The 21,788-nt window shown below is 44.8% G+C and overlaps 2 protein-coding genes across 2 annotated transcripts in view; one reads left to right on the top strand and one right to left on the bottom strand.

Moving 5' to 3' along the window:
- The window catches only part of LOC139377406 (rap guanine nucleotide exchange factor 4-like), a 42,704-nt gene extending 41,820 nt beyond the window's left edge, over positions 1 to 884 (bottom strand). The window contains exon 1 of the mRNA XM_071120435.1: positions 755 to 884. Within this exon, the coding sequence (XP_070976536.1) occupies positions 755 to 822 (68 nt within the window). The 5' untranslated portion in view covers positions 823 to 884. The remainder of the gene's footprint in view (positions 1 to 754) is intronic.
- A 5,387-nt stretch (positions 885 to 6,271) lies between these two features.
- LOC139376282 (neurabin-1-like) lies at positions 6,272 to 21,779 on the top strand. Its single transcript, XM_071118645.1, has 19 exons — positions 6,272 to 6,658; positions 6,982 to 9,160; positions 11,906 to 12,038; positions 12,205 to 12,325; positions 12,428 to 12,532; positions 12,657 to 12,753; positions 17,161 to 17,298; positions 17,527 to 17,580; positions 18,058 to 18,158; positions 18,292 to 18,420; positions 18,542 to 18,638; positions 18,718 to 18,790; positions 18,885 to 19,021; positions 19,100 to 19,350; positions 19,836 to 19,904; positions 20,078 to 20,279; positions 20,487 to 20,597; positions 20,871 to 21,059; positions 21,314 to 21,779. Exons 2-19 carry the CDS (start codon positions 7,130 to 7,132, stop codon positions 21,530 to 21,532), a joined length of 4,257 nt encoding a protein of 1,418 aa, XP_070974746.1. The 5' UTR covers positions 6,272 to 6,658; positions 6,982 to 7,129; the 3' UTR covers positions 21,533 to 21,779.
- The last annotated feature ends 9 nt before the right edge of the window (positions 21,780 to 21,788 follow it).

Here is a 21,788-nt window from a genome sequence, read left to right on the forward strand (position 1 = left end):
CGGTATAAAAGGGATGACCAACTAGAGGGTCAATGCATTCTCCGGAAAATAATACAAATACCATGGAAGATTAGTGTGTTTGATGAGTGATTACCATTACATTTATTCCAGTCATTACTATGAGCCCATCCTCCCCAATTACGGTGCCACCCACCTCCTTTGGTGTGTGTGTTGAATGGCTGGCAGCAGACAGTCCACATAGGCAGCTGGCTGACAAATGACTCTTCAAAGAGGAGACTGGACTGGCTCGTGCTTGCTTCACGCCCGAAATAAACCAAGCCTATACACTATTCTTTGTAGGCTAATAAAATCTGCACATGCTACTGTGAAGTTCTGTCTAAATCTAATGCATAACCTGACTTATGCGTGTAGGCAGCGTTGGAAATAAAATGTGACAACGTTGCGGTGGTGAGGAGGATAAACCAGTGAACCAGAAGACCATCAACCTACAACGCCTTTGTCGACGACTACCAAAATGGGCAAACACACAAGGGTAACGTTAAAGCCACAACGAATAGTAGCCTAGAAATTGGCTTTGATTTGTACAGCGACCGAATAGATGAAGATGTCAATGACGTCTGATACGCAATAACACATCTCTCACTCACCCACGCATGCAGAGATGGCCGATTACGATTTGTCACGTTGACGCTGATGAATGAATCGAACACGAATTCGTTGGGGGGTGTTTTTCCAGGCGTTTAGACTGCCACGAGGATGCCATGGCCGAGAGGATGGGATGTTTTCTACGCACCTTTTATCCAGACAGCCGACCCATTCAGCCGAAGGAGACGAGTTGGGGGATGTTTCCACCGCGACCATCTTTCCCGAGAACTGGGATGTGATTGAGAAACAGGGAGATGCTACAGGAGGGCGGCTTCAGCGTGGTTATCGGTGCGGCGCCGTTAATAAACTGAGCTCGCGCTCGCGCACTGGCTCTCCTCTCATAGATTGAGGTTTGACAACATGCCCCTAGCCTTTTAGAAAAAAAAGGTTAGAAGTAGAACCGAAAAAGGGTCCTATGAATTTGATGTATAAATGGCAGCCCTAAAAGTTCTATATTAGAACCATTTGACCAGAACCCTAGTGCATCTTCTTCACTGAACCAAATAGAATCCCAAAGGGTTCTTCTTCACCTACTGAACCAAATGTGTTCCATATATTTATGAATTATGGCTAGGCTAGCCTACTACTATAACATAGTAATAGTACTAGCTAAGAAGACTCAAACCCAAACAGTTAAGGTACAGCCCACATCAATCTTGGTGCCAACCTTCAGAGGGTTTATGCCTTCTTCATGGAACAGCTGGCCTACTGTTATTGTATGGGATATTGTCTGGCTGGTTTCTGAGAGGAAAAAACAGAGGAGCCAAAACATGAGTCAATCTTATATCTGCAAGAATGAAGACTAAATCACATGTATAGGCCTACCGAGGCAATCTGGTTCAATTTGGGTCCCGAGACAAAACCAGTTGAGAACCATTGTTGTTATAAGCAGCAGCAGCAGAAAGAGGGATCCTCTGCCTCTGACTCCCCACTGAAATTAAAAAGATACAATGAGTTAATTGTGAACGTCAGGCTGCGACTGTAGCTCTATTTGGCATATTCAATCATTCAAATTAATATTTATTTCTAAGACCAGTTGCCTAGCTTGTAAAATGGCTAATTAGAGGTGGCTTTTTCCTCGCTAGCTAACAAATGGTAGCCTATGAAGTTCAAACAACTGTATTTATCTAGCTTATAGTTTGTCGTGTGATTATGGCTTCAGATTGTGTGCTTATTTGCAATTGTTTTCTTGAGTCATCATCGTGCTTGATAAACATGGCAGTTGTTTTTTGAATTATAGCTAGAACTCTGAGGTTCTATCTCTAGAGGATTTTAACATTTTCTGGAAAAGGTTTTGACATTTTCTAAGAGTGTACCCAACCCGTGCTCTCAAGAAACCCAGGGATTCTGCCCTCTCAATTCAATTCAAGGGGCTTTATTGGCATGGGAAAAACGTGTGTTAACATTGCCAAAGCAAATGAGGTAGATAATATGCAAATGTGAAATAAACAATAAAAATGAACAGTAAACATTACACATACAGAAGTTTCAAAACAATAAAGACATTACAAATGTCATATTATGTATATTTACAATGTCGTAACAACAACTCCCTATCCCAAGAGTTCTCAGCTATAAGCACTCCTTACCGGTGGGACCATGTGATCTACAATCCCGTGACAGGTTTAACATTTTGAAACATCAATAATCGTCACTTGTGATACAGTTTTCGAAACATATGGAACTTATCTTTCTCAGATAGAATAGTTCAAATTTAAAAAATATACACTTACTGCAGCGGGTTTACACAGATCTGTGCGGCTGTGTGCCTTCAGCCGACGAACTACACTCTTGCTACACTTCTTCCCCAGTTACGCTTAGTACACACAGGTGTTTGAGCACGCTAGATAGCTAGTTAGCACAGCACCTCTTGTCTTTTGTCTGTCTAACGTAAAACAAGTGCTGTAACATGAAGATATGGCCGTGTGGGAACACTATAGTTCATCTCGTACTGTAATATCTTGTGTACTATCTGTCATCTTCTCGTACTGCCGTATCTTGTGTACTATCTGTGTAGTATTCCTCGCTGAAAAATACGTTCCTTATGTTTCCAAAACCGTACAGCAAGCGTTGCATGTTCAAATCAAATTTTAACGTTAAGAACGAGCGTCGGGGCTCTTAACAAAACTCCCCCGGCCAGAAGATACCTTCATGAATAGACGCTAAAGGTAGTTAGTCAATGGGCTAACTCTTCCCAGTCAGCATTAACAAGACGAGTGAAAGTTATTTGCTGAATAATTGGCTATAATAAAAAAAATAAAAAATAAACATTTGGGTTGATAATTTAAAAAAATGTTTAGAAAATATTTTTCCTGAAATGTGTAAGAGATTTGTGAAGGATGCAGGTCCTTGACCAAACCTCTCCCTGTATGTGTTTATAATAGGCATAATGACTGGATGTTGTCTGCACGTATTCTCTCCTTTCAGACTAGAACTGAGGAAAGAAGAGGGAGAGAGGAGGAGGAGTAGAAAGAAAAATCAATCAACCATCAGATCGTTAGGGCCTCCCCAGTGGTCAAGAATCAATCACTCAACAGCATAATCAGCAGATATAATGACAAGTGAAGTGGAACAGACAATGTGTTTTTATGAACCGTATACTTTTGAAGATATTGCACACAGAACACTATTAAATAAAGGAATTTGGAGAAATAATGAATGGAACACAGAGTTATAGAAAGAGAATGAACAGAAATTAAAATCGAATTCTACACAAGCACACACACAGGTACACTCTAACACACACATGCATAATTTTGTTGATGTGTTGTTTGTATTTTGTTTTATTGTTTGTACATCATTGGATTTAACATGTGTGTGACTGTCCTTGTCTGTCAGTGTTTGTTACTTGTACTGTTTTGTGGAAGAGCAGCTGCTGCTTCTGCAAAAGCTTATGGGGATCCAAATGAACAATTAACCGTCATTCTATTTTGTGTCAAGCTTCTCTGAGTTCAGTGGAACAGGAGAGATACAGCTGTGATAGGCTGTCACCACGACAACTGGTGCCACTGCAGCAGGAGGAAGGGGGGGGGGAAACAGGAAGTGTTTGAGCTTCAGCAAGCGCTAAAAGATACTCCCTACAGGCACGTGGAGAGTGAGAGATTTTTTACATTCAAAAAATACCTTTATTGGCCCAGTAGTTGCGTCATTTCAGGCACAAATTTTACTTCCTTGTAACAGAACTAGAAAGAGAGGGAGAAAGAGGGAGGAGAGAAACAGTGAGGGAGAGAGACAGGGTGGTAATGGAGACGGGGAGAGAAAAGGGTGGGAAGAGGGGTAAAAGGAGATGAGAAGGATGGGAGAAAGAGAGGGAGGGAGAGCTCTCCACTGGCCTGCAGTGCAGTCTCCATGAGGGAGGGGAAGGAGAGAGAGGGGTTGTTGATGTCCACTTATGAAAGATGAAGAGAGGAGGGCGACAAGGGAAGTGCTGCTGTGTGCAGGGATGGGGGGAAAACACACACATGAACAGACTATGTTAGCTGGGATTCCCATACTAGTGAGAGGTATCAGAATCCCCGTAGGGTACCTGTTGAGTAAGAAGTGTGTGTGTGTGTGGTTAGAGTGCCAGCTGTCTGAAGAAGAGGTTTAACCCAGTGTAATTAATGTGTCCTCTTCAACATCACAGGAAGCCAAGGCTGCAGGACATTAATATGGCAGAGAGGGGGACTGTGTGAACTGCATACGTCACATGTGCATGTGTATGTGACAGACAGACTAGATGAGAGAGAGAGGAAGGTTGTATCCCAACCCCTACCCAATAAACACAAGATATTTAAGCAATATGTTAAATGACTTCACCTTGCCTTCTGATAGGCTGGGTGGAATTGTACCCTTTGTATTTACACCTTTAGGTATGCAATCATTTTAGATCTAGGAGTGCCTACACTCTTAGAAAAAGGTTCTGTCTAGAATCAAAAGGGTTTTTCAGATGACCCTTTTTCGGGTTCCAGCCAGGTGGAAACCTTTTGGGTTCCATTCATAACCCTTTCTACAGAGGGTTCTTCAAAGGGTTCTTCCATGGGGACAGCTGAAGAACCCTTTTGGAACCCTTTTTTTTATTTTAAAGCAGGTGCACTTCTAAACAGTAGATGGCAATGTTGTTGTACGTGTCGCAGAGCCATAGACCCCAGCAATGATAAGTGTTTGTGTGTTTGCCATAATAAGCCATAATAAATAGTGTTTTTGAATGTTCTGCTGATAAAATAATCTCAACTGTGTGACCCCTGGTGGATGTGATAAACTCTCAATATGGCCATCTATAGATATCCATCTGGGTCACAATTGGCTGCCAAAACTCAGCCTCACAGCTGACACGCACACACACTGCTGTTATTATTGTTGGCTTCCCCTCCTGGTTTGTCTGAGTTCAAAGTTGGCCTGGAAACAGGGCAGAAGGAAGCAAACTGGGGGCAGATTTGCAGAAGGTCATGAACCAATACGAATCGTCTTCGTTTCACTGTATCTTCCCATCCTATATCTCTCAATGGCAGTCTGAATGGGATTGTGGAGAACAATGCTTCTCTATCCCTCATTTTGAGTCTTTCTTTCTCCTCCTTAGTCTCCTCCACCTCCCTCTCTCTCACTCCTCTCCCCCACCTCACACTCTCTCACTTCGATTCCTCTCACTCCTTGCATTTACATTTGAGTCATTTAGCAAACTTTCTTATCCAGAGGGACTTCCATTCATCTTTAGATAGCTAAGTGAGACAACCGCATATCACAGTTGTGGGAAGTACATTTTTTCTCAAAGAACTTACCAGCAAAGTCAGTTCTCTCTCCCTCCTCTTCCTCTATCCTTCTCCCCCCCATTATCCCTCTCTGCCCCCCCCGCTGTACAGTAGTTGTATGATTGGGCGATATTTATATCATCTAGGTCCCAGTGCCACCTGGGAGAATGGTCCATATCCAGGTCACAACTCACCATAGCCCAGTCTGCTCTCTTCCACTCTTCTCTGCCAGCCAGGAGGAGAGGCAGGGCTGGTTGGCTACAGGTAAGCTGCTCCGTTTTAAGCTCCTTTTGTGAATGTTGAATATACTTTACTGTACAGTACTTTTCAATGTGGAAGTGGATAACACTTGGGGAACTAATATGCAGCCCGGCGGGAATTGATTTATTGATTGACTAATAGTTTGATTGATTGGCTAATAGCTGTCTCCACTTGAATTCTCCATGTGCTCAGCAGAAAAGCAATCAGCCAGGGTGCCTCTCTTTGTCTAATTAGTGGGACCAGCACATTATATATCGCGTTGTTCAGTTCATATCCCCTTAAGTCACCTCTGCCGCTAACAACATGGCTAAGAGTCTGGACAACCAGTTACTCTGTTGTGGGTATCAACCAACCAAACAGGACAAACAGCATACTGATGCATGCTTAGACTGAATACCCTATACAGGCCGCTGTGGTATACTACCAGTCATCAGAAGGGCTCCTCATTTGGGCTGCTATGGTTCATTATTAGCATAATCAAATCATTATTAGGCCTATCATTAACCACAAGAGACTATCTCCCTAGTGTGGGTTACATTCATTATCAGGACCCACCCTCTCTTTCTCTCTCTCTCTCTCTATGATTGTCAGTGTTCACACTGAGGTAGTTTACACAGGATTACAGTGCGATAATCCACTTTCAGTAGTTAGTGACATGAGCCGCCATCTGTCCTCTGTTAGCATACTGAGAGCACAGGCTTATGCCTGGCAAAATCCTTCTCAAAGACGTTTCTATGCGATGGAGACAGGACTGGAGAGGCAGAGAAATCTTGCAACCTGGACATGATATGAGAGCAGTCTTTCGTGCACGCGCACTTTCGCTTGATGGTCTCTGGCAGCGCGCCAGGTGGTAAGTAAAGGGCGCGCGCGTTGTCGGCGCAAGGTGTGGGGATTTGCAAAGTTTGGCATTTCGACAATGAACCCTGGACAATTCAATCGGCGTTTGTAAAGCCGTGGACGCAGGGATAATACTGGTTCATATAAATGCTGTTCAACTTGAATAGCGATGTGAATCAAATTGACCGGCTTTTGAATGCGTTGTTGTATTTCAGCTTTGCAAACAGGTAAGAACCAATAGGACCATATTATTTTCGGGTTATAAGATTGAAGTTAACGAACAGTACCCGACTGTAGGCTAATTATCGTTTTATTACTTTGTTTTACATGTTTTGTTATGATTGCTAGTAAGTAGTTAACCTCTTCCCCAGGCTAATTGCGCATGGGCAGAAGTGTCTGGTGAACAATATTATTAGTAGGTAGGCCTAGTTGGAAGTAGACTATGAAAAACAAACATTAAATAAACATTTGATATGAAATATAGAAGCACCACTGCCATTCCATGATTGTAATTTCCTCTGTTGTTAACTGACTCATGTCTCTCTCCTAGTGTGTTTTTCTGTAGACAGTGGACGGAGTCCTAAAGCTTAACTTGTTTGGAAACAGAGCGGTACCTTCTAACCCTATCGAATAAGGGAGACATGCAAACTTGACTCCTTCATTGAGCTTCATACCGCTCCACCAGCCTCCAGCCCCAGATGATGCGGACGAACAATAAAGGCCGGAGCGCCTCCCCCCACAGGAACGCCTACAAGTCTGACCTCCACTCCATCAAAAACTCCTTGGACACTGTGACCAGGCCGAGACCTACTTCCCTGGGCCTCTCTATCCCTTCACCTGGCCCCATGGCAGTCCCTCACACCAGGACCAGCAGTGCCAGTGGCCCTGGTGAGTGTTCTAGGGGTAGGACTCTCAGTCCTAGAGGGACCAAGATACGAGACAACATCTTCCTCCAGATGGACAGCCAACAGCACCTCATCCACCCCTTGTCTCAGGCCCTACCCAAATGCCCTCTCAGCTACAGCTCTGTCCGGAGCAGTATGTCCAGTGTAGAATCAACTATGCTAGATAAACCGTCCAAGGCCGAGGAGATAGACAGAGCGGCTCTAGCTCAAAAGTTCTCTGTGACCCGGAAGCTGTTTGAGACGGTCAGCGGGAATCAAAGTTTAAAGGTCAGCCCTGACAGAGATAGCAGGGGGTCTGTGGATGGGAGGGGGGAGGACAGGGACGTGGGGAGAGCAAGGAGCAGGTCAGAACGAGATGAGCTGACATCCACGTCAGAAAGTGAAGGAGAGGGGGAGAGGAGGAAAGAGAGGGAGGACAGAAAACCCATCAACGTACACACACACATTTCTCTATCCGACGTAGAACTCCACACACACACTTCATCACTGGACACCAGCTTGTCTACACACATTCACCCAGTTAATGGTCACTCCAGTGAGACTTTTTCCCCTGATGGCCCAAGTCCTACGGCTGACCCCTCAGACAGCAGCAGTGTGTGTGGTGGAAGTGTGTTAGATGGGAGTGTGTGTAAGGACTCTGTGTGCTCCCATGTATTCAACCCACCTAGCCCAGCACCCAGCACCCCCCACTCTCAGCCTCCATCCCATTCTTATGACTCTCCTAGTCCTCTCACCCCAGTCTCCCCCTGTTCTGACCAGACTGACTTCTATGGCCCTAGTAGTCCTAATGCTGACAACAGGACTTTGTCTGAGGGGAATGACCCTAGTGAGCTTTACATGACCCCTGGTGACCCTTTGACCCCCACAGAGGAGTCAGGGGCTAGGACTGTGAGGGCGGAGCTAGTGGAGGTGAAGAACGAGTCGTCTGAGAGCGAAGGGAACGAGGGAGAGGAGGATGAGGACACCTCAAAGGAAGAAGAGGATACCACAAAGAAAGAGGAAAGCAAGCGGGAGGAGAGCAATGTGAATAACCTGGTGGATAATGTGTTTAACCTGGTGGATAATGTGTTTAACCTGGTAGATAATGTGTTTGAAGAATCTAGAGTGGAGCCTAGAATGGTAGAACAGCGAATGGTTGAACCGACAGTGCAACCTAAAATGGTGGAACAGAGAACGGTTGAACCTCCAGTAGAAATAAGAATGGTTGAACCCTCGTTGAGAGAGTGTGTGGAGGGATTCCATGACAGTTCGGAGGTGAGAGAGAAGGAATCAGGGAGAGACATGTACCAGCAGGAGATAGAATGGAGGGAGGGGCAGATGGCGGGAGAAAGCAGACAGTTTAGCGAAGAGGGGATGACAGGAAAGAGTGAGATGGAGAAGGTAGGGACGGAAGAAAGAGATGAGCCAGGAGAGCAGGAGAAAGTTGAGGTGAGAGGAAGCATGTGTGATGAGAGCAGAGAGGAGGAAGGGAACAAGGAGGCCGGATTGGAGGCAAGAGAGAATAGAGGGATAGACTTCAGGGTAAAGGAGGAAGTGAGAGAGGAAGAGGAGAGGAAGTGCAGATGGAGAGTGGAGGTGAAGGATGAGGACGAAGGGAGCGGGTGTGCCGAGAGAGGAGAGGAGGAGAATGGATCTGCCATCATCCTTGAGATTGAGAATGAGGCCTTCGCGAAAGACAGGGAACGGGACTCCGCAAGATGTCTGACCCCAGATCCAGAGGAGCAGCTCTCTACTGAATATGATGAGATTCCCGGTCTTCCTCATGAGGATAATGAGGATTCTGCTAAGACAAGGAAGGTCAAATTCTCTACAGCACCAATCAAGGTAAACCCCCACCCACGCCACACCCAATCGCATTGTTAGAAGAACACCACAAAAACTCACTCACCCAATTGGGTTTGATAAAGGGGTACCAGATTTTGATTCAGAGAGTACGTATGGCTCAATCCCTTAGTTGTGGTAAAATGAAAAGCATGGGTAGAATCGCTGAAGGGTTTATGAATAGACGGAGAATAATTTGAACCGTACAGACATATTTATAACCCATCAGGTGGAGGAGACACAGGTAAGAGCTCATGCTCCGTCAGGTATTCAGTTCAGAACAGCTGTGATGTAAGAACAAGTCAACGTTTATTGGTTGTGTACACAGATTTGCAGATGTTATCACAGGGGCAGCTAAATGCTTGCGTTTCTACCTCCCAACAGTGCAGTAATAATACCTACTGTAGCAATACCAAACATTACACACGTCATCTGAAAAGAAAGGAATGAAGAAATGCAGTGCATTCGTGAAGTATTTAGATCTCTCGACTTTTCCCACATTTTATTACGTTACAGCCTTATTCTAAAATGGATTAAATAGTTGTTTCTCTCATTAATCTACACACAATACCTCCATAAAAACAGGTTTACAGAATTTTGCAAATGTACAACAACAAAATTACATAAGTATTCATAACTTTTACTCAGTGCTTTGTTGAAGCACCTTTGGCAGCAATTACAGCCTTGAGTCTTCTTGAGTATGACGCTACAAGCTTGGCACACCTGTATTTGGGAGGTTTCTCCCATTCCTCTCTGCAGATCCTCCCAAGCTCTGTCAGGTTGGATGGGGAGCGTCTCTGCACAGCTATTTTCAGGTGTCTCCAGAGATGTTAGATTGGGTTCAAGTCTGGGCTCTGGCTGGGCCACTCAAGGACATTCAGAGACTTGTCTCAAAGCAAATCCTGCATTGTCATGGCTGTGTGCTTAAGATCAAAGTCACGTTTGAGGGTGAACCTTCGCCCCCATGAGGTTGAAGGAACTGTCCGAGACAGGATTCGAGACAGGATTGTGTCTAGGCACAGATCTGGGGAAGGGTACCAAAACATTTCTGCAGAGTTGAAGGTCCCCAAGAACACAGTGGCCTCCATCATAAATGGAAGATGTTTGGAACCACCAAGACTCTTCCTAGAGCTGGCCGCCTGGCCAAACTGAGCAATCGATGGAGAAGGGCCTTGGTGAGGGAGGTGACCAAGAACCCGATGGTCTCTGACAGAGCTCCAGAATTCCTCTGTGGAGATGGAAGAACCTTCCAGAAGGACAACAATCTCTGCAGCACTCCACCAATCAGGCCTTTATAGTAGTTGCCAGATGGAAGCCACTCCTCAGTAAAAGGCACATGACAGCCCGCTTGGAGTTTGCCAAAAGGCACCTAAAGAACTCAGACCATGAGAAACAAGGTTCTCTTGTCTGATTTCAACCATTCTCTGTTCTACCAACTCTTTGGCCTGAATGCCAAGCATCATGTCTGGAGAAAACCTGGCACCGTCCCTACGGTGAAGCATGGTGGTGGCAGCATCATGCTGTGGGGATGTCCTTCAGCGGCAGGGACTGGGAGACTAGTCACAACAAGGGAAAGATGAACGGAGCAAAGTACAGAGTGATCCTTGTTGAAAACCTGCTCCAGAGCGCTCAGGACCTCAGACTGGGGCGAAGGTTCACCTTCCAACAGGACAACAACCCTAAGCACACAGCCAAGACAACAATGCAGGAGTGGCTTGGGGACAAGTCTCTGAATGTCCTTGGGTGACCCAGTCAGAGCCCGGACTTAACCACTATCGAACATCTCTGGAGAGACCTGAAACTAGCTGTGTAGTGACGCTCCCCATACAACCTGACAGAGTTGAGAGGATCTGCAGAGATTAATGGGAGAAAATACAGGTGTGCAAAGCTTGTAGCAAGAATTTACCAAGAGAGTGCAAAGGGTGTATTTTAAAATATATTTTGATTGAACTTTTTTTGGTTACTACATTATTCCACATGTGTTATTTCATAGGTTTGATGTCTTCACTATTGTTCCACAATGTAGAAAATAGTTTTTTTTAAATAAAGAAGAACCCTTGAATGAGTAGGTGTGTCCAAACTTTTGACTGGTACTGTATATAACAATGGTGTGTATGAACAGTATATGAATAGAAAAGGTGTGTACAGCAGTAGTTGTATAGCATGAGCCATGACTCGAATACAGTATAGAGCATCCAACTACCCTACTGTATGTGACTCCACATGAGTCTTTTCAGTGTGAGGGATTCCAGTCAGGATCTAAAATCTCCCAGACATCTCAGCCCCTGTAGCTGCCAAGTCTTCCGGGAGCCTTACTGAGTATGCCACTGTTGGCACACATTTCACCAGGTCAGTGTGTATTTAGGATTTAATTACTGGCAAATGAAGTCTCTTAACTGTTTTGAGGACCATATTGTCTAAGACGTTCCCTGCCACTGAGATTGAACATTGAACATTGAAGATTGTACATGGATTTGCAATGACTCAGCATTGCGTGTGTGTGTGCGTGACGCTTAGTGTGTTAAGACTAAGCGTCTGCTACAGCTTGTGTTTCCATCTCACACCCCAGTCATATTGGAGGATCTGACAACATAAACACTATGGTGTGGTATCAATAAGTCCAGCTGGCAGAGAGCGGGTAGACAATCTGGGGGACCCAGAAAACCAAAGACTGGCATACACACACACTAAACTTGTCAATGAAAGATGTAATTGTGTGTGTGTGTGTGTGTGTGTGTGTACTCTCAGGTGTTCCTTACCTACTCTAATGCGGACTATGACAGGCGTAACGATGACGTTGACCCTGTGTCTGCCTCTGCTGAGTATGAACTGGAGAAGAGAGTGGACAAGATGGACCTCTTCCCTGTGCATATAGAGAAGGGTTGGTCCCCTCTCTCCTCTGCTATCTCTTTCCCTCTATCCTTTACCTCTTCCATTCCTCTTTATATTCCTCTCTCCTTCCCTCTCACACCCTTTATCAGCCCATCTCTCTCTCTCCTTTTGTTTTTACACCTACTCTTTTTTTTGTCGAACTCCCCTGTCTGTAGGAGATGAGGGTCTAGGTATCAGTATAATAGGGATGGGGGTAGGGGCTGACCAGGGTCTGGAGAAGCTGGGCATCTTCGTTAAGACCATCACAGAGAACGGAGCTACACAACAGGATGGACGGTGAGAATCTGATCTAAGGTTAATGATGCCTTTCTAATGGTAAGATGCGAGTGTAATACTGTAAGCTGATCCTAGATCTGTGTATCTCTCTGTGTGTGTCAGTGTCCAGGTGAATGACCAGATAGTGGAGGTGGATGGGGTCAGTCTGGTCGGAGTCACACAGCTGTTTGCTGCCACTATGCTGAAGAAAACTATTGGCACTGTCAGGTGTGTGTGTGTGTGTGTGTATGTGTGTATATATATATATATATCACACACACACACGTTCCCTATGCCAATTTGTTGTACCACTTAACACAGGCTGAGGATTTGTCATTGTTTCTCACTGCAGGTTTTTGATAGGCCGGGAGAAGCAGGGGGAGGAGAGTGAGGTGGCTCGTCTGATCACTCAGAGTCTGGAGCAGGACAAGAGACCACCTACAGTGGAGGTAGGTGTGAGACTGTGTATACATGAGACTACAGTAGAGGTAGGTGTGACTGTGTATACATGGAGCAGGACAAGAGACCACCTACAGTGGAGGTAGGTGTGAGACTGTGTATACATACATACAGTGGAGGTAGGTGTGAGACTGTGAATACATGAAGCAGGACAAGAGACCACCTACAGTGGAGGTAGGTGTGAGACTGTGTATACATGGAGCAGGACAAGACCACCTACAGCGGAGGTAGGAGGTATACAGACTGTGTATACATGAGAGGACTGTGGAGGTAGGTGTGAGACTGTGTATACATGGAGCAGGACAAGAGACCACCTACAGTGGAGGTAGGTGTGAGACTGTGTATACATGGAGCAGGACAAGAGACCACCTACAGTGGAGGTAGGTGTGAGACTGTGTATACATGGAGCAGGACAAGAGACCACCTACAGTGGAGGTAGGTGTGAGACTGTGTATACAGACTGTGTATACATGGAGCAGGACAAGAGACCACCTACAGTGGAGGTAGGTGTGAGACTGTGTATACATGGAGCAGGACAAGAGACCACCTACAGTGGAGGTAGGTGTGAGACTGTGTATACAGACTGTGTATACATGGAGCAGGACAAGAGGCCACCTACAGTGGAGGTAGGTGTGAGACTGTGTATACATGGAGCAGGACAAGAGACCACCTACAGTGGAGGTAGGTGTGAGACTGTGTATACATGGAGCAGGACAAGAGACCACCTACAGTGGAGGTAGGTGTGAGACTGTGTATACATGGAGCAGGACAAGAGACCACCTACAGTGGAGGTAGGTGTGAGACTGTGTATACATGGAGCAGGACAAGAGACCACCTACAGTGGAGGTAGGTGTGAGACTGTGAATACATGAAGCAGGACAAGAGACCACCTACAGTGGAGGTAGGTGTGAGACTGTGTATACATGGAGCAGGACAAGAGGCCACCTACAGTGGAGGTAGGTGTGAGACTGTGTATACATGGAGCAGGACAAGAGACCACCTACAGCGGAGGTAGGTGTGAGACTGTGTATACAGACTGTGTATACATGGAGCAGGACAAGAGACCACCTACAGTGGAGGTAGGTGTGAGACTGTGTATACATGGAGCAGGACAAGAGACCACCTACAGTGGAGGTAGGTGTGAGACTGTGTATACATGGAGCAGGACAAGAGACCACCTACAGTGGAGGTAGGTGTGAGACTGTGTATACATGGAGCAGGACAAAAGACCACCTACAGTGGAGGTAGGTGTGAGACTGTGTATACAGACTGTGTATACATGGAGCAGGACAAGAGACCACCTACAGTGGAGGTAGGTGTGAGACTGTGTATACATGGAGCAGGACAAGAGACCACCTACAGTGGAGGTAGGTGTGAGACTGTGTATACAGACTGCGTATACATGGAGCAGGACAAGAGGCCACCTACAGTGGAGGTAGGTGTGAGACTGTGTATACATGGAGCAGGACAAGAGACCACCTACAGTGGAGGTAGGTGTGAGACTGTGTATACATGGAGCAGGACAAGAGACCACCTACAGTGGAGGTAGGTGTGAGACTGTGTATACATGGAGCAGGACAAGAGACCACCTACGGTGGAGGTAGGTGTGAGACTGTGTATACAGACTGTGTATACATGGAGCAGGACAAGAGACCACCTACAGTGGAGGTAGGTGTGAGACTGTGTATACATGGAGCAGGACAAGAGACCACCTACAGTGGAGGTAAGTGTGAGACTGTGTATACATGGAGCAGGACAAGAGACCACCTACAGTGGAGGTAGGTGTGAGACTGTGTATACAGTGCCTTCAGAAAGTATCCACCCCTTGACTTTTTCCACATTTTGTTGTTACAAAGTGGAATTCAAATGGATTTAATTTGTTTTGTTGTCCATGATCTACACAAAACACTAATACACTATATATACAAAAGTATGTGGACACCCCATCAAATTAGTGGGTTAGGCTATCTCAGCCACACCCGTTGCTGACAGGTGTATAAAATCGAGCACACAGCCAAGCAATCTCCATAGACAAACATTGGTTGTAGAATGGCCTTACTGAACAGCTTGGTGACTTTCAATGTGGCACCATCATAGGATGCCACCTTTCCAACAAGTCAGTTTGTCAAGTTTCAGGGTTTGGGCTAGGCCCCTAAGTTCCAGTGAAGGGCCATCTTAACACTACAGCATACATTGACATTCTAGACGATTCTGTGCTTCCAACTTTGTGGCAACAGTTTGGGGAAGGCCCTTTCCTGTTTCAGCATGACAATGCCCCCATGCACAAAGTGAGGTCCATACAGAAATGGTTTGTCAATTGGTGTGGAAGAACTTGACTGGCCTGCACAGAGCCCTGAGCTCAACCCCATTGAGCCAGGCTTAATCGCCCAACATCAGTGCCCGAACCTCACTAATGCTCTTGTGGAAAGCCTTCCCAGAAGAGTGGAGGCTGTTATAACAGCAAAGGGGGACCAACTCCATATTAATGCCCCTGATTTTGGAATTAGATTTTTGATGTGCAGGTGTCCACATTCTTTTGGTCATGTAGTGTACATCTTGATTAGATAAGTATCCAACCCCCTATGTCGATACATGTTAGAATCAACTTTTGCAGCGATTACAGCTGTGAATCTTTCTTGGTAAGTCTCTAAGAGCTTTGCACACCTGGGTTGTACAATATTTGCACATTATTCTTAAATTCTTCAAGCTCTGTCAAGTTTGTTATTGATCATTGCTAGACAGAAATGTTCAGCTGTTTTGCTAGACAGACAATTTAAGTCAACTTTAACTAGGCCACTCAAGAACATTGGTAAACAACTCCAGTGTATATTTGGCCTTGTCTTTGGGGTTATTGTCCTGCTGAAAGGTGAATTTGTCTCCCAGTGTCTGTTGGAAAGCAGACTGAACCAGGTTTTCTTTTATGATTTTTCCTCTGCTTGGCTCTTCTGTTTGTTTTTATCCAACAAAACTTGCTAGTCCTTGTCGATGACAAGCATACCCATAACATGATGCAGCCACCACCATGCTTGGAAATATGAAGAGTGGTATTTAGTGACGTGTTGGATTTGCCCCAAACATAACACTTCGTATTTTTTTAATGTTTTTTTCTTTAGTGCCTTATTAAAAACAGGATGCATGTTTTGGAAGACAACATCTGTACAGGCATCCTTCTTTTCATTATGTCATTTAGCTTAGTATTTTTGAGTAATTTACAATGCTGTTGATCCATCCTCCATTTTCTCCTATCACAGCCATTAAACTCTGTAACTGTTTTAAAGTCACCGTTGGCCTCAAGGGTGAAATCCCTGAGTGGTTTCCTTCCTTTCTGGCAGCTGAGTTAGGATGGCCGCCTGTATCTTTATAGTGACTGGGTGTATTGATACACCTGCCAAAGTGTAATTAATAACTTCACCATGCTCAAGGGGATATAGGTAAAATAATATATAGGTGTGTGTATATATATATATATATATATATATATATATATATATAAATATATATATATATATATATATATATATATAAATATATATATATATTTTATATTTATATATATTTTTTAATATATATATATATATATATATATATATATATATATATTATATATAAATATAAAAATAAATATATATATATATTTATATATATATATATATATATATATATATTTTATATATATATATATATATATATATAAATATTATATATATATATATATATATATATATAAATATATATATATATTTATTTTTATATTTATATATTTTTTTTAATATATATATATATATATATATATATATATATATATATATATATATATATATATATATATATATATATATATATATTATATATATATATATATATATATATATATATATATATATATTTTATATATATATATATATATCTACCAATAGGTACCCTTCTTTGTGAGGCATTGGAAAACCTCCCTGGACTTTGGTTGAATGTGTTTGAAATTCACTGCTCGACTGAGGGACCTTACAGATAATTGTGTGGAGTACAGAGATGAGGTAGTCATTGGAAAATTATGTTAAACACTATTATTGCACACAGTGAGTCCATGCAACTTATGTGACTTAAGTACATTTTTACTCCTATCCTTATTTAGGCTTGCCATGACAAAGGGATTGATTACATATTGACTCACGACATTTCAGAGTTTCATTTGCAAAAAAAATAAAAACATAATTCCACTTTGACATTATGGGGTGTTTTGTGAAGGCCAGTGACACGACATCTCAATTTAATCCATTTAAAATTCAGGCTGTAACAACAAAATGTGTAAAAAGTCAAGGGGTGTGAACACTTTCTGAAGGCCCTCTACATAAGCATTCCTTATTGGTTGTACCTGTGTGTGGGCGTTTTATGCATCTCAGTTGCTAAATGGAGGTGATGATGGCGCTCTGGGGCTGAGCACAGTGGATGAGAGAGAGGAAGATCTCCTTACAGAGGAGGAAGAGGAGGAAGACCTTACCAGCCTGGACTCAGCCCAGCTCTGCCTTAAATACAAACAGGTGTGTCAGTCAGATGTGTTGAAGTCCAGTATTTTGTGTGTGTGCGTTTCACTCTGGTGAAAACATACTCTGTTACCCCCTCAGAAAGCATTATGTTCCTGGTCCCAGAACAGATGCTAGTGTCTGGAGATCTGAGGGACTCTGATAGGCGTTAGTGTTAATAAGTGTTATTATGTTGCATTGTGTTGTGTGAAGTGTTTTTTCAAGTGTGTACTGGTCTCGCCTCAGCTCCAATTAAAGCTCAGGACCAGATCAGACCAACTCTGCCTAGCCCAGGAGAAGGTAGGTCACACTGACGAGACTGTCAAAACGCATGCTAACACACACACACACACACTTCCTCCCTCTCAGAACAGACTCATTTAGCTCTCTATGAGACGTCCCTGTCTACAGTCTGAGTTATTAGTACAGATGCCATGTTCCAATAACCTTGAAAATAGACTTTCTTTTTGTCCGTCTTCCCTGTGTTTTCACTGATCGTATCTGACATGACAGCATTGGTTAAAGCGATCTAATGTAGTAGGCCCTTTTTACCGGAGGCATTGTTCGATTTAGTGATTATTTAGGAAAAAGGAAGGCTGCGTCTGTCTTCAAGGTGTTGGAACGTGGCTGAAGTGGATTGTTTTTTTTCTGGGTGCTTAGTAGAGTGGGTAGGGGATGTGTCTCAGGGGAGTGTCTACTGTCTAGGGATGAGGGCTAGATGAATGGGGTTCATGGTATGTGGCTAGGGAACTGGTTACCCACCTGTTTGTCCTCCAGCTGAGGGTTTGTGAGGAGCAGCGGGCCTTGTGGGAGAGTCGTCAGGATGAGCTGGAGCAGAGTGTCCAGGAGGGAGAGGAGAAGGCTGACCAACTAGAGAAGTAATCATCAATTACACTGATCTACCAGTCACTCATTTAGTGTGATGGCGATGGAAAATGATGACGGCGGTGATATAAATGATGATGGTGATGATGATGATGGTGATGAGGGAGAATGTGATTGTTCTTCTAGGTACTGGCAGGAGGCCCAGGCTCTGTGCAGGATTGTGAACCAGCGATTGGCTGACACTCAGAGCCAATTCGACAGCCTAGAGGTCAAATACAGCAAGGCCAAGAGACTGCTGAGGGAATTCCAACACAGGTGAGCTCTGGGTAATGTAGTCCACTGTGAAAATGCCCCTGTGAGACAATTAGGAACTTTCACTGCCTGTTTAGAAAGTATATTTCTCTCCGTGTCTGATGCTCCTTCTGTCCCTGTGCAGAGAGAAGGAGAGTGAGAGGAGAGAGGAGGAGCTGCGGCGAGAGATGGAGGAGACCGAGAGGAGACACAGAGATACCGTGGATAGACTACAGAGACAGGTGAGACTGGAGGAGATGACGTAAACTATTGTGCACAGCTACTACCTGAGTGAGAAGTGTTTTCTTTTCCTCTGTTCAGATTGGTCCCCTGGAGCGAGGGGAGGCGGTCCCTGAGATTGACAACCAACCGCTGGACACCTCATTTACCTCAAGTAAGACACTGCCCCTCGGGTAGCATGTGTCTGTGTGTGCGAGCATGTGTGTATCTTTGTGTATTGAGCCTCTCAGACTGTGTGTTTGTATCAGGTGCAGACTGGAGCATTGCTGTGCCTGAAACGGGTCGGCTGGACACGAGCGCCCACAGGGCCAGAGCACAGCTCGCCCAGAAAACCAAGAGACACCCTCCCTCACGAGACAAACTCAGAGAGTCCTTCAGGAGACCGGTCAGATAAATATATATGTCACACACATACCCCACACACATTCCATTGACATACTGAATGTTCTATCACTCCCTGTAGGGTGAGGAAGACCAGATTCAGGCCTGTGACGGGAAGAGCCAATCTCTGACTGCGAGCACACCCCGAGAGGTGGGACGTTCATTCTCGGCAGGAGGTGACCGTGTCCACTCCAGCACCACCTCTCTGTCTGCCCTCACCCCCCAGTCCCATCCCCCATCCTCTCTCCTCACCCCCCAGCCAGACCAGTCTCCCTCGAATGAGGACAACTCCTCTGCCACACACAAATCAAAGAGAAGATTCCCTGACTTCAGGTAGGTTGCTCACCAGATCCCCGTGTAGTTGTAGTGTACAGCAAGCTCATTCTCAAACTAACCCCTAACCCCTTTCCCCTAGGCACTTCTGAGCAGATAAGATACACTATACATACAAAAGTATGTGGACACCCCTTCAAATGAGTGGATTAGGCTATTTCAGCCACACCCGTTGCTGACAGGTGTATAAAATCGAGCACACTGCCATGCAATCTCCATAGACAAATATTTGCAGTAGAATAGCCTTACTGAAGACCTCGGTGACTTTCAACGTGGCACCGTCATAGGATGCCACCTTTCCAACAAGTCAGTTTGTCAAATTTCTGCCCTGCCAGAGTTTCCCCAATCAACTGTAAGTGCTGTAATTGGGGGAATGAGATGTTCGACGTGCAGGTGTCCACATACTTTTGGTCATGTAGTGCATGTATGCGAAATGTGGTAATAGTTCCACCTTGTCCTCTAACCTCTGTTCTTCTGCCCTCTAGCAGCCTCCGCAAGTCTCTCAGCAGAGGCAGGAAGAGTGAGAAGGACGAGAGAAGGTCCCTGGACCACAGGTAAAACAAATTGTATACACACTACGGAACTAGCAGAGAAAACGGGGTCCAGTCAATACTATACACACACACCATGTACAGCAATTTCTATTTACACACACATGACATTTCGTCTTTCAAGTGTTTCTGCCGTCCCTCTATTTGACTGTTGTGTTGTCTTTCTCTGTCCCCAGGGGTTCGTGTGGTGACCTGGTAGATAACCCCAGCAGTGGTGTATCTCCCTCAGGCTCTGTCACTTCCATGCCCTCCTGCCTGCCCTTCTCCTGGTTCGGGGAGCGAGGGCGGGAGAGGCTGAAGAGGGAGAGAGAGAAGCTTAGGTCGGTCTCCAGCAGCAGTCTACCCTACATGACCACCGGGGGCAGTAGAGACTGCCAGGTGAGAGGGGAGGCGCGCATTCGCACACCTGGGCTTTCATCTCCGACTACCCTGGACTTCAAATTTCATTTTGGCTCAAAGCACTTGTCCAACTCAATAATGTATGTGGCTTATGAATTTTGCATGCTTATTTCACCTGGGGCCTTTCATTTTGTACTGTACTGTGCGGTTGGTTGTGTGTGAGTCACATGTCTTTGCTCATTCTAGAGACTGAGTGTTGCAGACGCAGGGAGTACCAGCTCTGCTCTCCTGTCAGGGATGCTATCAGATGTGTCTCTCTCTGGGCGCTCTCAAACTCTCACCTTCTCCTCCTCAGAGGTGCGTCTCTCTGTCTCTCACATGGTCTCCCTCTATTTCTCACTCCATCCTCTCTCCACTTCTCTCTGTCTTTATCGCCCTTCTCTCTCTGACCTGATTTCTGCTCTAGTTTTCTACCATTCCCTGATTGTTTTCTCCTCGGTTCATATGGCTGGATTGTGGTTTACTTCCCCCCCGAACGACACAGAATGTGATGGAATATTAAGGTGTTAGTTTGACACAAACCCAAAACAGTTAAAAACAATCTGTCCATCTGTCTGTCCCTCTCTGTAGACTCTGGACGGTGACTCTGTCCTAGTTGGTAACGATAATCAATGGCAAAGCCGACCCCTGGACCAATGGACCAATCAGCAGGTCTGTCTGTGGTTGATTGGCATTAGCATGGACCAATATGCAGCCAAGTTCACAGCCAATGGTGTGGATGGGCTGCAACTCCTCAATCTGGACAACAACAAACTCAAAGTAGGTTTGTTCTACAGGGAGTCGAGGGCTATGTCTTAATACTGTTAGACATCATCCTCTCCTCACCTTCTGTCTTCAGTGTTCTGATAAATGAAAGGACTGAATGGGCTTCCCTGATCAGTGACCAGCTAGGAAAGGGGGCTAATGAAGAGTATTGTGACGCGTCCCTTAGATGAATGATTTCATTCCATATGGATCAGCCCATAGTTTCACATAAAGTAAAGTCCCCCCCCCACCCCCCTTTCTTTCTCTAGGCTCTGGGGGTGTGCAGTCAGAGTGACCGTGCTGCTCTGAGGAGAAGGCTGAAGGAGATGAGGAAGACTCTGGAGAAGGAGAGAGTGAAGGGAATGGGGAGAGAGGAAAAGGAAATGGAGAAGAGGAGCAAGGAGAGTGAAGGAAAGGAGACGAGGGAGAAGGCGGGAAGGGAGGACAGATGTGGTGGTAAAAAGGTCAGAACAGAGTCACTCTGCTGAAGTCTGCACTCTGACCCCTAAACGATCTTCAATCACAACTTTTTATCTGAGAAGTCCTACTTCTATTAGGCTCACCGCGACTGGGGGAAATATACTTTATTTATTTTAAGTGTTTTGTTGCTATGTATAGACGTTTCTATATGCATGTTGTACAGCTGATGACATTTAAGCGCTATATTGTATTTTAAGCTGTGAATGTTTTCCATGCGTTAATAAATCATGTTTCAATCTTAGACTTAACTTCTGACTGTAAAGA

Source organism: Oncorhynchus clarkii, chromosome 20, assembly GCF_045791955.1.
Source record: "Oncorhynchus clarkii lewisi isolate Uvic-CL-2024 chromosome 20, UVic_Ocla_1.0, whole genome shotgun sequence".
Classification (NCBI taxonomy): Eukaryota; Metazoa; Chordata; class Actinopteri; order Salmoniformes; family Salmonidae; genus Oncorhynchus; species Oncorhynchus clarkii.

Excerpts from the sequence above, each read along its gene's own strand:
- LOC139376282 (XM_071118645.1), top strand. The coding sequence starts at position 7,130 with ATGATGCGGACGAACAATAAAGGCCGGAGCGCCTCCCCCCACAGGAAC. Across the intron at positions 9,161-11,905 it reads TCTCTACAGCACCAATCAAG|GTGTTCCTTACCTACTCTAA; the intron begins GTAAACCCCCAC and ends GTGTACTCTCAG. Across the intron at positions 12,533-12,656 it reads AAAACTATTGGCACTGTCAG|GTTTTTGATAGGCCGGGAGA; the intron begins GTGTGTGTGTGT and ends TTCTCACTGCAG.